Below are 14,423 nucleotides of genomic sequence, written 5' to 3' on the forward strand. Positions count from 1 at the left end.
ATGCAGAGAATAATTTCGCCACACCTAGTGTGTGTGTGTGACAATAATTGGTCCTTTAACTTTAACTTTATGTCATTATGACGACTTCCGTCTGGAAAAACTGTTCTTGTACGATTACAATCTTTATCTTGTAGGTTGACCATTTTCAATCAATCTAAATTATTGACGTCACTCTTATTGGCGCCTTACGCACAAACAGACTTTTTCTCCGTTTTCAAACGACAAGTAACATGTTTCAAGCCGTTGTTGTGCCTAATCGATCCAGTTTAAGAATGGTCGTAGCGAGCAAGGCTGACACCCACCTGATTGCGTCTGTTTTCTAGTTGTGACGTTTCGTAGAGTTGTGCGTTGTGTAGCACAATGCCCGAGAAGGCCAAGTAAGCTGAGAAGTCCTGTTGGACAAACATACAGAAGGACACTCATGACAACTTCATTCGTGTAATATAACATTTTCAAACTATTTTTCCCTATATAACATCACAACTATCTCTCATCAATCAAATGGACGTTTTTCGGAAATAGGCATTTTTGTCTTTATCCTCTTAAAATGACAATGATCTTTGCAAAACATAAGTTCTTTCAGAAATAAGCAACTTTTCTTTGAACTACCGTACCTTGTAACATTTTGAGTAGAGAAAAATAACGTTTTATCATATTACAATTTGCACTTTTAACATTACAAATGTGGCGGCATAACATAACTATTATAGTAGAAAACCCCAAACTAGGGAAGTTGGCATGTTATGTAAATGGTAAATAAAAACAGAATAGAATGATTTGCAAATCATTTTCAACTTATATTTAAGTGAATGGACTGTAAAGACAAGATATTTAATGTTCGAACTGGTAAACTTTGTTCTTTTTTGCAAATATTAGCTCATTTGGAATTTGATGCCTGCAACATGTTTCAAAAAAGCTGGCACAAGTGGCAAAAAAGAAAGTTGAGGAATGCTCATCAAACACTTATTTGGAACATCCCACAGGTGAACATGAGAATTGGGAACAGGTGGGTGCCATGATTGGGTATAAAAGCAGCTTCCATGAAATGCTCAGTCATTCACAAACAAGGATGGGGCGAGGGTCACCACTTTGTCAACAAATGCGAGAGGAAATTGTCCAACAGTTTAAGAACAACATTTCTCAACGAGCTATTGCAAGGAATTTAGGGATTTCACCATCTACGGTCCGCAATATCATCAAAAGGTTCAGAGAATCTGGAGAAATCACTGCACGTAAGCAATGATATTACGGACATTCGATCCCTCAGGCGGTACTGCATCAAAAAGTAACATCAGTGTGTAAAGGATATCACCACATGGGCTCAGGAACACTTCAAAAAACCACTGTCAGTAACAACAGTTCATCGCTACATCTGTAAGTGCAAGTTAAAACTCTACTATGCAAAGCCAAAGCCATTTATCAACAGCAGCCTCGCTTCCGTCAAGTCTACCCCAGGGCAGCTGTGGCTACAAATGTAGCTTACCACCACCAGGTGTGAATGAATGATGGGTTCCCACTTCTCTGTGAGCGCTTTGAGTATCTAATAATAGAAAAGTGCGATATAAAATCTAATCCATTATTATTATTATTATTATTAATGCTGAAAGGTACATACAGGTTTTGGCGCAACATATGTTGCCATCCAAGCAACGTTACCATGGACGCCCCTGCTTATTTCAGCAAGACAATGCCAAGCCACGTGTTACATCAACGTGGCTTCATAGTAAAATAGTGCTGGTACTAGACTGGCCTGCCTGTAGTCCAGACCTGTCTCCCATTGAAAATGTGTGGCGCATTATGAAGCCTAAATTACCACAACGGAGACCCCCGGACTGTTGAACAACTTAAGCTGTACATCAAGCAAGAATGGGAAAGAATTCCACCTGAGAAGCTTAAAAAATGTGTCTCCTCAGTTCCCAAACGTTTACTGAGTGTTGTTAAAAGGAAAGGCCATGTAACACAGTGGTGAACATGCCCTTTCCCAACTACTTTGGCACGTGTTGCAGCCATGAAATTCTAAGTTAATTATTATTTGCAAAAAAAAATAAAGTTTATGAGTTTGAACATCAAATATGTTGTCTTTGTAGTGCATTCAATTGAATATGGGTTGAAAATGATTTGCAAATCATTGTATTCCGTTTATATTTACATCTAACACAATTTCCCAACTCATATGGAAACGGGGTTTGTAGAAAAGCGCGATATAAAATCTATCCATCCATCCATTTTCTACCGCTTATTCCTTTCGGGGTCGCGGGGGCACTGAAGCCTATCTCAGCTACAATCGGGCGGAAGGCGGGGTACACCCTGGACAAGTCGCCACCTCATTGCAGGGCCAACACAGATAGACAAAGTCAAAGTACCAATGATTGTCACACACACACTAGGTGTGGTGAAATTTGTCCTCTGCATTTGACCCATCCCCTTGATCACCCCCTGGGAGGTGAGGGGAGCAGTGGGCAGCAGCGGTGCCGCGCTCGGGAATCATTTTTGGTGATTTAACCCCCAATTCCAACCCTTGATGCTGAGTGCCAAACAGGGAGGTAATGGGTCCCATTTTTATAGTCTTTGGTATGACTCGGCCGGGGTTTGAACTCACAACCTACCAATCTCAGGGCGGACACTCTAACCACTAGGCCACTGAGTAGGCAGACAGACAACATTCACACTCACATTCACACACTAGGGACCATTTAGTGTTGCCAATCAACCTATCTCCAGGTGCATGTCTTTGGAGGCGGGAGGAAGCCGGAGTACCCGGAGGGAACCCACACAGTCACGGGGAGGACATGTAAACTCCACACAGAAAGATCCCGAGGCCGGGATTGAACTCGCGACTACTCAGGACCTTCATGTTGTGAGGCAGACGCACTAACCCCTCTTCCACCGTGCTGCCCGATATAAAATCTAATGCATTATTATTATTATTAATGCTGAAAGGTACATACAGGTTTTGGCGCAACATATGTTGCCATCCAAGCAACGTTACCATGGACGCCCCTGCTTATTTCAGCAAGACAATGCCAAGCCACGTGTTACAACAGCGTGGCTTCATAGTAAAATAGTGCGGGTACTAGACTGGCCTGCCTGTAGTCCAGACCTGTATCCCATTGAAAATGTGTGAAGCCTAAAATACCACAACGGAGACCCCCGGACTGTTGAACAACTTAAGCTGTACATCAAGCAAGAGTGGGAAAGAATTCCACGTGAAAAGCTTCAAAAATTGGTCTCCTCAGTTCCCAAACGTTTACTGAGTGTTGTTAAAAGGAAAGGCCATGTAACACAGTGGTAAAAATGAACGTGTGCCAACTTTTTTGCAATGTGTTGCTGCCATTAAATTCTAAGTTAATGATTATTTGCCAAAAATAATAAGTTTCTCTGTTCGAACATTAAATATCTTGTCTTTGCAGTCTATTCAATTAAATATAAGTTGAAAAGGATTTGCAAATATTCTGTTTTTATTTACTATTCACACAACGTGCCAACTTCACTGGTTTTGGGTTTTGTAAAACTTATCATTTCCTATTTCAACTGTATTTTTTTCAAGTTCGATTCATTCTTGTAACATCACAACTAGGGATGTCCGATAATGGCTTTTTGCCGATATCCGATATTCCGATATTGTCCAACTCTTTAATTACCGATACCGATATCAACCGATACCGATATATACAGTCGTGGAATTAACACATTATTATGCCTAATTTGGACAACCAGGTATGGTGAAGATAAGGTCCTTTTTTTTAAATATTAATAAAATAAAATAAGATAAATAAATTAAAAACATTTTCTTTTCTTAATATTTTGTAATATTTGTTATAGTTTACAAACACAGCAAAAAAAAGGCCCAGGACACAGGAAGACTTCAAGGGCAAAAAGCAAAGAATTTAAATCAGAGCCAATAATTGAAAATATTTCATTGATTTTGTTATTCTTCCATCCTTTGTCTAATTATAACTGTGATCAAAATGATCTTGAAAATTAAAAGCTAAATAAATACCGCCCTTGTAACTACTTGGTATCGGATCCACACCCATATGTGTAGTATCACCAAAACTGATGTAAAGTATCAAACAACAGAAGAATAAGTGATTATTACATTTTAACAGAAGTGTAGATGTTACATGTTACAACAGAAAACAACATATATTAACAGTAAATTAACAAGTATATTAATAATTAGGGATGTCCGATAATGGCTTTTTGCCAATATCCGATATTCCGATATTGTCCAACTCTTTAATTACCGATACCGATATCAACCGATACTGATAGATGCAGTCGTGGAATTTACACATTATTATGCCTAATTTGGACAACCAGGTATGGTGAAGATAAGGTCCTTTTTTTTAAAAATTGATCAAATAAAATAAGATAAATAAATTAAAAACATTTTCTTGAATAAAAAAGAAAGTAAAACAATATAAAAACAGTTACATAGAAACTAGTAATGAATGAAAATGAGTAAAATTAACTGTTAAAGGTTAGTACTATTAGTGGACCAGCAGCACGCACAATCATGTGTGCTTACGGACTGTATCCCTTGCAGACTGTATTGATATATATTGATATATAATGTAGGAACCAGAATATTAATAACAGAAAGAAACAACCCTTTTGTGTGAATGTGAATGGGAGGGAGGTTTTTTTGGGTTGGTGCACTAATTGTAAGTGTTTCTTGTGTTTTTTATGTTGATTTAATTAAAAAAAGAAATAATAATAAAAAACGATACCGATTAAAAAAAAAAAACGATACCGATAATTTCCGATATTACATTTTAAAGCATTTATCAATATCGACTTATTGAAACAGATGAGCGCTCAATGTTAAAGAATGTTGGCGCTTATTCATACTTGCCAACCTTGAGACCTCCGATTTCGGGAGGTGGGGGGAGGGGGTGGGGGTGGGCGTGGTCGGGTGGGACGGGGGCGTGTTTGGGGGCGTGGCTAAACAGGGAGGAGTATATTTACAGCTAGAATTCACCAAGTCAAGTATTTCCTATATATATATATATATATATATATATAGGAAATACTTGACGTTCAGTGATATCTAGCTATATATATATATATATATATATATATATATATTTATTTTATTATATGTGTATATATATATTTTTTTTTTATTTTTATTATTATATATATATATATATATATATATATATATAATAAATACTTGAATTTCAGTGTTCATTTATTTACACATATACACACACATAACACTCATCTACTCATTGTTGAGTTAAGAGTTGAATTGTCCATGCTTGTTCTATTCTCTGTCACTATTTTTCGAACCATGCTGAACACCCTCTCTGAGCATTGATGTGTGGCACGCACAAAAGTGCTTTCATCAAATGCACTAGATGGCAGTATTGTCCTGTTTAAGAGTGTCACAACATTGCTGTTTACGGCAGACGAACTGCTTTACGGTATACAAAAAAGTGACTGCAGTTGTTGTGTGTTGTTGCCACGCTGGGAGGACGTTAATGAAACTGCCTAACAATAAACCCACATAAGAAACCAAGAACTCGTCCTCCATCATTCTACAGTTATAACGTGATTGGGCAGGTACGCTTTTTTATATTGTGGAGGACCTGAGTCCGCCTGAATTTCGGGAGATTTTCGGGAGAAAATTTGTCCCGGGAGGTTTTCGGGAGAGGCGCTGAATTTCGGGAGGCTCCCGGAAAATCCGGGAGGGTTGGCAAGTATGCGCTTATTAGACATTTCCTCACCTTTTCATCCTGCTTGCTGAAGGCTCCATCCTCTCCATGTTTCTTATTGATAGCTTGAGCCACTCCAACAACCTGAAATGATTGAGACACATATGGCATGACTTAGATTTTGTTACTTCATAAAACCAGGAACCCATTGGTTCATCAAATAGTCAAATAAATTGTAATTGTATGTAAAAAGTCTTAATATTGGGGTTTTTTTCAATCTGTGCAACTTTTTTTCTCCTAAAATGATGAGGTTCTTGTATGAAAACTAAATGACGATCTTACCTGGTCTTTATGGTTCTTTATGGGCAGACAAAGAATACTTTGCGTCTTGTAACCTGTGATCATGTCCACCTCTGCGTTAAACCGAGGGTCCTGTTCAAAAAACCACAACACAAAAATATATAGATATATTAAAAAAAATAAAAAATAAAACATGGACAAAATAACATATGTAATTTGGTTCAAGGCATTAGTCATTTTGTACGACTTTATTTTCACTTTTTTCTGGCGAAACTGCTCAAAAATGAATTTTATTCTTGCAATATTGACTTTGGCAACAAAAAATTACAAATTTTTTCCTCAAAACACAAAAACTATAATGTACAATTATGCGGTATCTTATTTTCCCATTTAGGTACCAGTTCTCCTCAGCCTTCCCGGTAAGGTCTATTCAGGTGTACTGGAGAGGAGGCTACGTCGGATAGTCGAACCTCGGATTCAGGAGGAACAGTGTGGTTTTCATCCTGGTGGAACTGTGGACCAGCTCTATACTCTCGGCAGGGTCCTTGAGGGTGCAACCAGTCTACATGTGCTTTGTGGACTTGGAGAAGGCATTCGACCGTGTCCTTCTGGAAGACCTGTGGGGAGTGCTCAGAGAGTATGGGGTATCGGACTGTCTGATTGTGGCGGTCCGCTCCCTGTATGATCAGTGTCAGAGCTTGGGCCGCATTGCCGGCAGTAAGTCGGACACGTTTCCAGTGAGGGTTGGACTCCGCCAAGGCTGCCCTTTGTCACCGATTCTGTTCATAACTTTTATGGACAGAATTTCTAGGCGCAGTCAAGGCGTTGAGGGGATCCGGTTTGGTGGCTGCAGGATTAGGTCTCTGCTTTTTGCAGATGATGTGGTCCTGATGGCTTCATCTGGCCAGGATCTTCAGCTCTCACTGGATCGGTTCGCAGCCGAGTGTGAAGCGACTGGGATGAGAATCAGCACCTCCAAGTCCGAGTCCATGGTTCTCACCCGGAAAAGGGTGGAATGCCATCTTCGGGTTGGGGGGGAGACCCTGCCCCAAGTGGAGGAGTTCAAGTACTTAAGAGTCTTGTTCACGAGTGAGGGAAGAGTGGATCGTGAGATCGACAGGCGGATCGGTGCGGAGTCTTCAGTAATGCGGACGCTGTTTTGATCTGTTATGGTGAAGAAGGAGCTGAGCCGGAAGGCAAAGCTCTCAATTTACCGGTCGATCTACGTTCCCATCCTCACCTATGGTCATGAGCTTTGGGTTATGACCGAAAGGACAAGATCACGGGTACAAGCGGCCGAAATGAGTTTCCTCCGTCGGGTGGCGGGGCCCCCCCCTAGAGAGAGGGTGAGAAGCTCTGTCATCCGGGAGGAACTCAAAGTAAAGCCGCTGCTCCTCCACATCGAGAGGAGCCAGATGAGGTGGTTCGGGCATCTGGTCAGGATGCCACCCGGACGCCTCCCTAGGGAGGTGTTTAGGGCACGTCCAACCGGTAGGAGGCCACGGGGAAGACCCAGGACACGTTGGGAAGACTATGTCTCCCGGCTGGCCTGGGAACGCCTCGGGATCCCTCGGGAAGAGCTGGACGAAGTGGCTGGGGAGAGGAAAGTCTGGGCTTCCCTGCTTAGCCTGCTGCCCCCGCGACCCGACCTCGGATAAGCGGAAGAAGATGGATGGATGGATGGAAGGTACCAGTTCTTGTAAAGCGAAGGACACAATTTCCACAGTTTCCAAAAAAATTTTGAAATATGGACTCGCCAGACCACAGAACACTTTTCCACTTTGCAGTAGTCCATTTTAGATGAGCTCGGGCCCAGCAAAGCTGGCGACGCTTCTGGGTGTTGTTGATAAATGTCTCTCGCTTTGCATAGTAGAGTTTTAACTTGCACTGACAGATGTAGCGATGAACTGTAGTTACTGACAGTGGTTTTCTGAAGTGTTCCTGAGCCCATGTGGTGATATCCTTTACACACTAATGTCACTTTTTGATGCAGTACCGCCTGAGGGATCGAAGGCCCGTAATATCATCGCTTACGTGCAGTGATTTCTCCAGATTCTCTGAACCTTTTGATGATATTACGGACTGCAGATGGTGAAATCCATAAATTCCTTGCAAAAGCTTGTTGAGAAATGTTGTTCTTAAAGTGTTGGACAATTTGCTCACGCATTTGTTGACAAAGTGGTGACCCTCGCCCCATCCTTGTTTGTGAATGACTGAGCATTTCATGGAAGCTGCTTTTATACCCAATCATGGCACCCACTTGTTCCCAATTAGCCTGTTCACCTGCGGGATGTTCCAAATAAGTGTTTGATGAGCATTCTTCAATTTTCTCAGTCTTTTTTGCCACTTGTGCCAGCTTTGTTGAAACATGTTGCAGGCATCAAATTCCAAATGAGCTAATATTTGCAAAAAATAACAAAGTTTCCCAGGTCGAACGTTAAGTATCTTGTCTTTGCAGTCTATTCAATTGAATATAAATTGAAAAGGATTTGCAAATCATTGTTTCCTTTTTTTTACTTACTATCTACACAACGTGCCAACATCACTGGTTTTGGACAATTACAACTTTATTGTGGTAAATATAAGAAGTTTTATTTCGTAACATTAGAACTTTTCATAATATGAAGTTAAAAAACACAGATTGAAGTAAAATCAGGATTCTAATTTATGTATTTAGTCTCACATTATGGCTTGTCTCCTAAAATGGTTACTTTTGCTCTCAGAACGTTCTCTTTATTTGACTTCACCCTCATGCAACATTAGTCTCAAAGATTACATTGTAGCTCATGATACCACCATTTTTCACAAAGTCATTATTTATTTATTATCAATAGTACTGTATAATACTACCAAATATGGGACTTTTTTTTCTTGCAAAGTTAAAATTTTCTCTATGTAACAACTTTTTCCCCATCACTAAATTACTTTAATTACATAAAATAGCATATTTGTCGAATATTTTATGACAATTTTATTCTTGTTAGCTCATGAGGTTTTTAATATAATACGAGTCAATTCTCGTACCATTATGACATTATCCTCGAATATATTTCATTTTTCTCATTGTATTACGACTTCACTCTGTAGGAATAGGACTATTTTACGAAACAATAAACAATTTATTTCTAGTAATATTCCAAAGTTGATCTTTAACATTTTGGGTTTGTCATAAAATGTTAACATTTTGTTGAAAATTGGCATTTTAAAAGGATTTACTTTATAACATTGACTTCATTCTCATATCAATTTTTAATCTCACACATTACAAGTGGTAAAATAAGTAAGTATAAGTACTAATTGCAAATAAGAACCGTTGTTATTTCTCATATATTTTATTATCATAATACCTTTTTTGAGTAAGAGTATACCTTTTACATAACCTGCCAATTTTATTCTCTTAACATTATGACTTTTTATGACTTTATTTTTGAGAAACTACAAATCCAAATAGGACTATGTACGTAGGACATAAAAATAGATTTCCTCCCATTATTCCGAATTTTTGTAATCTGTATTTCTTTTCAAAAGTATTGTTTTTTGTTACTATGTACACACACATACAGTATATACAAACCCCGTTTCCATATGAGATGGGAAATTGTGTTAGATGTAAATATAAACAGAATACAATGATTTGCAAATCATTTTCAACCCATATTCAATTGAATATGCTACAAAGACAACACATTTGATGTTCAAACTGATAAAAAAAATTTTGTTTGCAAATAATCGTTAATCTTAGAATTTGATGCCAGCAACACGTGACAAAGAAGTTGGGAAAGGTGGCAATAAATACTGATAAAGTTGAGGAATGCTCATCAAACACTTATTTGGAACATCCCACAGGTGATTAGGCGAATTGGGAACAGGTGGGTGTCATGATTGGGTATAAAAGTAGATTCCATGAAATGCTCAGTCATTCACAAACAAGGATGGGGCGAGGGTCACCACTTTGTCATCAAATGCGTGAGCAAATTGTTGAACAGTTTAAGAAAAACCTTTCTCAACCAGCTATTGCAAGGAATTTAGGGATTTCACCATCTACGGTCTGTAATATCATCAAAGGGTTCAGAGAATCTGGAGAAATCCCTGCACGTAAGCAGCTAAGCCCGTGACCTTCGATCCCTCAGGCGGTACTGCATCAACAAGCGGCATCAGTGTGTAAAGGATATCACCACATGGGCTCAGGAACACTTCAGAATCCCACTGTCAGTAACTACAGTTGGTCGCTACATCTGTAAGTGCAAGTTAAAACTCTCCTATGCAAGGCGAAAACCGTTTATCAACAACACCCAGAAACGCCGTCGGCTTCGCTGGGCCTGAGCTCATCTAAGATGGACTGATACAAAGTGGAAAAGTGTTCTGTGGTCTGAAGAGCCCACATTTCAAATTGTTTTTGGAAACTGTGGACGTCGTGTCCTCAGGACCAAAGAGGAAAAGAACCATCCGGATTGTTATAGGCGCAAAGTGAAAAAGCCAGCATATGTTATGGTATGGGGGTGTATTAGTGCCCAAGACATGAGTAACTTACACATCTGTGAAGGCGCCATTAATGCTGAAAGGTACATACAGGTTTTGGAGCAACATATGTTGACATCCAAGCAACGTTACCATGGACGCCCCTGCTTATTTCAGCAAGACAATGCCAAACAACGTGTTACATCAACGTGGCTTGATAGTAAAAGAGTGCGGGTACTAGACTGGCCTGCCTGTAGTCCAGACCTGTCTCCCATTGAAAATGTGTGGCGCATTATGAAGCCTAAAATACCACAACGGAGACCCCCGGACTGTTGAACAACTTAAGCTGTACATAAAACAAGAATGGGAGAGAATTCCACCTGAGAAGCTTAAAAAATATGTCTCCTCAGTTCCCAAATGTTTACTGAGTGTTGTTAAAAGGAAAGGCCATGTAACACAGTGGTGAACATGCCCTTTCCCAACTACTTTGGCACGTGTTGCAGCCATGAAATTCTAAGTTAATTATTATTTGCAAAAAAATTTAAAGTTTATGAGTTTGAACATCAAATATCTTGTCTTTGTAGTGCATTCAATTGAATATGGGTTGAAAAGGATTTGCAAATCATTGTATTCAGTTTATATTTACATCCAACACAATTTCCCAACTCATATGGAAACGGGGTTTGTATGTATATATATATATATATGTATATACATATACATACGTCATATACATATATACACATATATATATATATATATATATATATATATATATATATATATATATATATATATATATATATATATATACATATATACACACATATACATATATACATATATATGTACACAAATACATATATATACATATACATACATATATACATATACACACATATATACATATACACATATATACATATTTATATATATACACATATATACACACATACATTTTTATATAAATATATACACATATAAAATAAAATATATACATAATATTATATTATATATATATAATATTACATCTAGGACAGTGCAACACAGTGCAGGTGGCTATATTGTGTATGTATTAAATATAAGTAAAAGCCATTGTGGAAGCGTACAAAGGCAAACTTGATTACAGTCGATTGTCCATGCACAGTACTTAAACACAGAAGAGCACGCCAGCGGTGCCGTCATCATCATCATCCTCTCCTGGTTGCCGAGCAACCACATAACAATGAGTAATCAAGAGATCAAGTAGACAACTCAGAGCTGTGTTGTTCTGCTCATTAAAAATGCAGCCAAACTCAAAAACAGACCATTTTTCAGCAACGTTAAGACCTGAAACACACAAAGTTCTAACGTGATCCACATGAAACTGAGCTGTGTTCTGCACACAAAACAACCTTGTAGTGGCCAACCTGCAGACAGATACCATTTTTCACGGTCCATGTCGCAATCTGGTCTACTTTTTCAATCACCCTTTTAGACTCAAGATTTTTTTTTGTCCGCGACAAAACTTGGATCTCATAACGTAACATTTTTATTCTCCCAAGATTATGACTTTTTTTCTCAATAATGACAGCCACACTACCGAATAATAGTTTCCTCTTATAAAGACTTATCCAACTTGCATTTTAGAATGATTCTTGATAACATGTTTGGAACAGACCCATTGGATATACAGGATGGGGAAAATTGTCATGTTTTTTATTCAGTACGGTTCTTAACTGACCCTTCGGGATGGATTAATAACAAAAAACATTTTTTTCAGAACAAATACCCAGAATCCTTTGCAGCACTAACTCTTCCGGGACGCTACAAGGTGTGTGTGGGGGGGGGGGAGGTTTGGTGGTAGCGGGGGTGTATTTTGTAGCGTCCCGGAAGAGTTAGTGCTGCAAAGGATTCTGGGTATTTGTTCTGTTGTGTTTATGTTGTGTTACGGTGCGGATGTTCTCCCGGAATGTGCTTGTCATTCTTGTTTGGTGTGGATTCACAGTGTGGCGTATATTTCTAACAGTGTTAAAGTTTTTTATACTGGCACCCTCAGTGTAACCTGTATCGTTGTTGATGAAGTATGCGTTGCATTCACTCGTGTGTGCGTATAGAAGCCACACATATCTTGTGACTGGGTCTGAACGATGTTAGAATGGATGAAAAGCGGGCGTGACGACAGCTCGTAGAGTACGTTAAAGGCAGTGCATTTAAGGCACGCCCCCAAGACTGTGGTCTGGGTGGACGAGATATAATGACTGATGAACACCTTCATTCGATAATTAAGGTTGCCTCAGCTCAAAGCCTGAGCCCCGACATTAATGAACTAGCATCCAAGAAAAGATGGCAGGTATCTGGCTTGGGCACATCAGATTAGATCAGTGTGTTGCAAACTGAGCATTTCAAAGTCCTGAATGGTTGGTTTATTCATTGTTATTTTATTTTCAAATTTATTAGCCTGTGGAAAAAGTTAATGTTGATATTTACCTCAGAAGGCTGCAAATAGAAAAGAGGCATTCAATTTTTATTTAAATTGTATTTGATATGCCATTGATATTTTTTCATTATTATTATTATTATTTGAAACTCGATTTTGCATGTCACTATAAAGTTATCTAAGCCTTGCTTGTTCAATATTTAATGCAAAACTTGTTTGGGTCCCTGTTAAAAGGTTCATTTGTTCAACCTTGGCCCGCGGCTTTGTTCAGTTTTAAATTTTGGCCTACTCTGTATTTGAGTTTGACACCCCTGCTCTAATACCTAAAGTTCCTTGTGTGAATAAAAAAAAAAACTCACTACACCGGTATGTTTTAGCGCTTTCTTGGCGAGTTTACTGACAGATATACGTAAGAACATTACACTACTTTATATTAGAAATGGCAACAATGGAGGATGAATGTCCCATAACAAGAAGATAGAGAAAAAGAAGAAGCTTATCGACTATGGTGTCGCCACGGACTATAAAGGCGGACGCGCGCAAATTTTCAGGACTTATGCAGATCCCAAATACAGATCAGCAGGTACCAGAAGGTAAGAAAAGTTGCTTTTGCATAATATTGCGAAACAAAACACCAGATAATATGTCCTACCTTATACAGGCACCATAATAATACTCGTATGTTGAAGCACAGTATAATCCATCAAGCGGTGCAGCTTCATAGCTTACCAAAGTCGTACTAAAACATATTGACAGGTTTTTGAGCGCCGTGTGTAATGTTCTATATTTTCAATGGAACGTATGAAAATGTTAGTGTTGTTTACTTAATAATACATGGGATTTATATAGCGCTTTTCTAAGTACCCAAAGTCGCTTTACATGTAGAACCCATCATTCATTCACACCTAGTGGTGGTAAGCTACTTTCATAGCCACAGCTGCCCTGGGGTAGACTGACGGAAGCGTGGCTGCAATTTGCGCCAACGGCCCCTCCGACCACCACCGATAGGTGGTGGTCGGAGGGGCCACTCACGCCGGTGCCACTCACGCCGGTGCCACTCACCGGCGTGAGTGGCACCGGGGGAAAAGAGTGAAGTGTCCCGCCCAAGGACACAACGGCAGCGATTTTTGGATGGTAAGAGGCGGGGAGCGAACCTGCAACCCTCAGGTTTCTGGCACGGTTGCTCTACCCACTACGCCATGCCGCCCCCAACTTACTTGAGTCATATTGCAGTCTACACATATCTCTTATGCGTAACCTGCTCAGTGGCCTTGTGGTTAGAGTGTCCGCCCTGAGATCGGTAGGTTGTGAGTTCAAACCCCGTTCGAGTCATACCAAAGACTATAAAAATGGGACCCATTGCCTCCCTGCTTGGCACTCAGCATCAAGGGTTGGAATTGGGGGTTAAATCACCAAATGATTCCCGGGCACGGCCAACGCTGCTGCTCACTACTCCCCTGTGGGGATGGGTCAAATGCAAAGGACCATTTCACAGCACCCGTTGTGTGTGTGTGACAATCATTGGAACTTTAACTTGAACTTTAATGTTGCAGTCTACGCGTATCTCTTATGTGTGACTGCCA

The 14,423-nt window shown here is 39.5% G+C and overlaps 1 protein-coding gene across 2 annotated transcripts in view; it reads right to left on the reverse strand.

Moving 5' to 3' along the window:
* The window catches only part of pde5ab (phosphodiesterase 5A, cGMP-specific, b), a 217,778-nt gene that overhangs the window by 118,756 nt on the left and 84,599 nt on the right, over positions 1 to 14,423 (reverse strand). For both annotated transcript variants that reach the window (XM_061961218.2, XM_061961217.2), the window contains exons 4-6: positions 6,006 to 6,095; positions 5,736 to 5,807; positions 303 to 392 (exon numbers count right to left, since the gene is read on the reverse strand). In XM_061961218.2, coding sequence (XP_061817202.1) covers positions 303 to 392; positions 5,736 to 5,807; positions 6,006 to 6,095 — 252 coding nt within the window. The remainder of the gene's footprint in view (positions 1 to 302; positions 393 to 5,735; positions 5,808 to 6,005; positions 6,096 to 14,423) is intronic.

Source organism: Nerophis lumbriciformis, linkage group LG05 (genome assembly GCF_033978685.3).
Source record: "Nerophis lumbriciformis linkage group LG05, RoL_Nlum_v2.1, whole genome shotgun sequence".
Classification (NCBI taxonomy): domain Eukaryota; kingdom Metazoa; phylum Chordata; class Actinopteri; order Syngnathiformes; family Syngnathidae; genus Nerophis; species Nerophis lumbriciformis.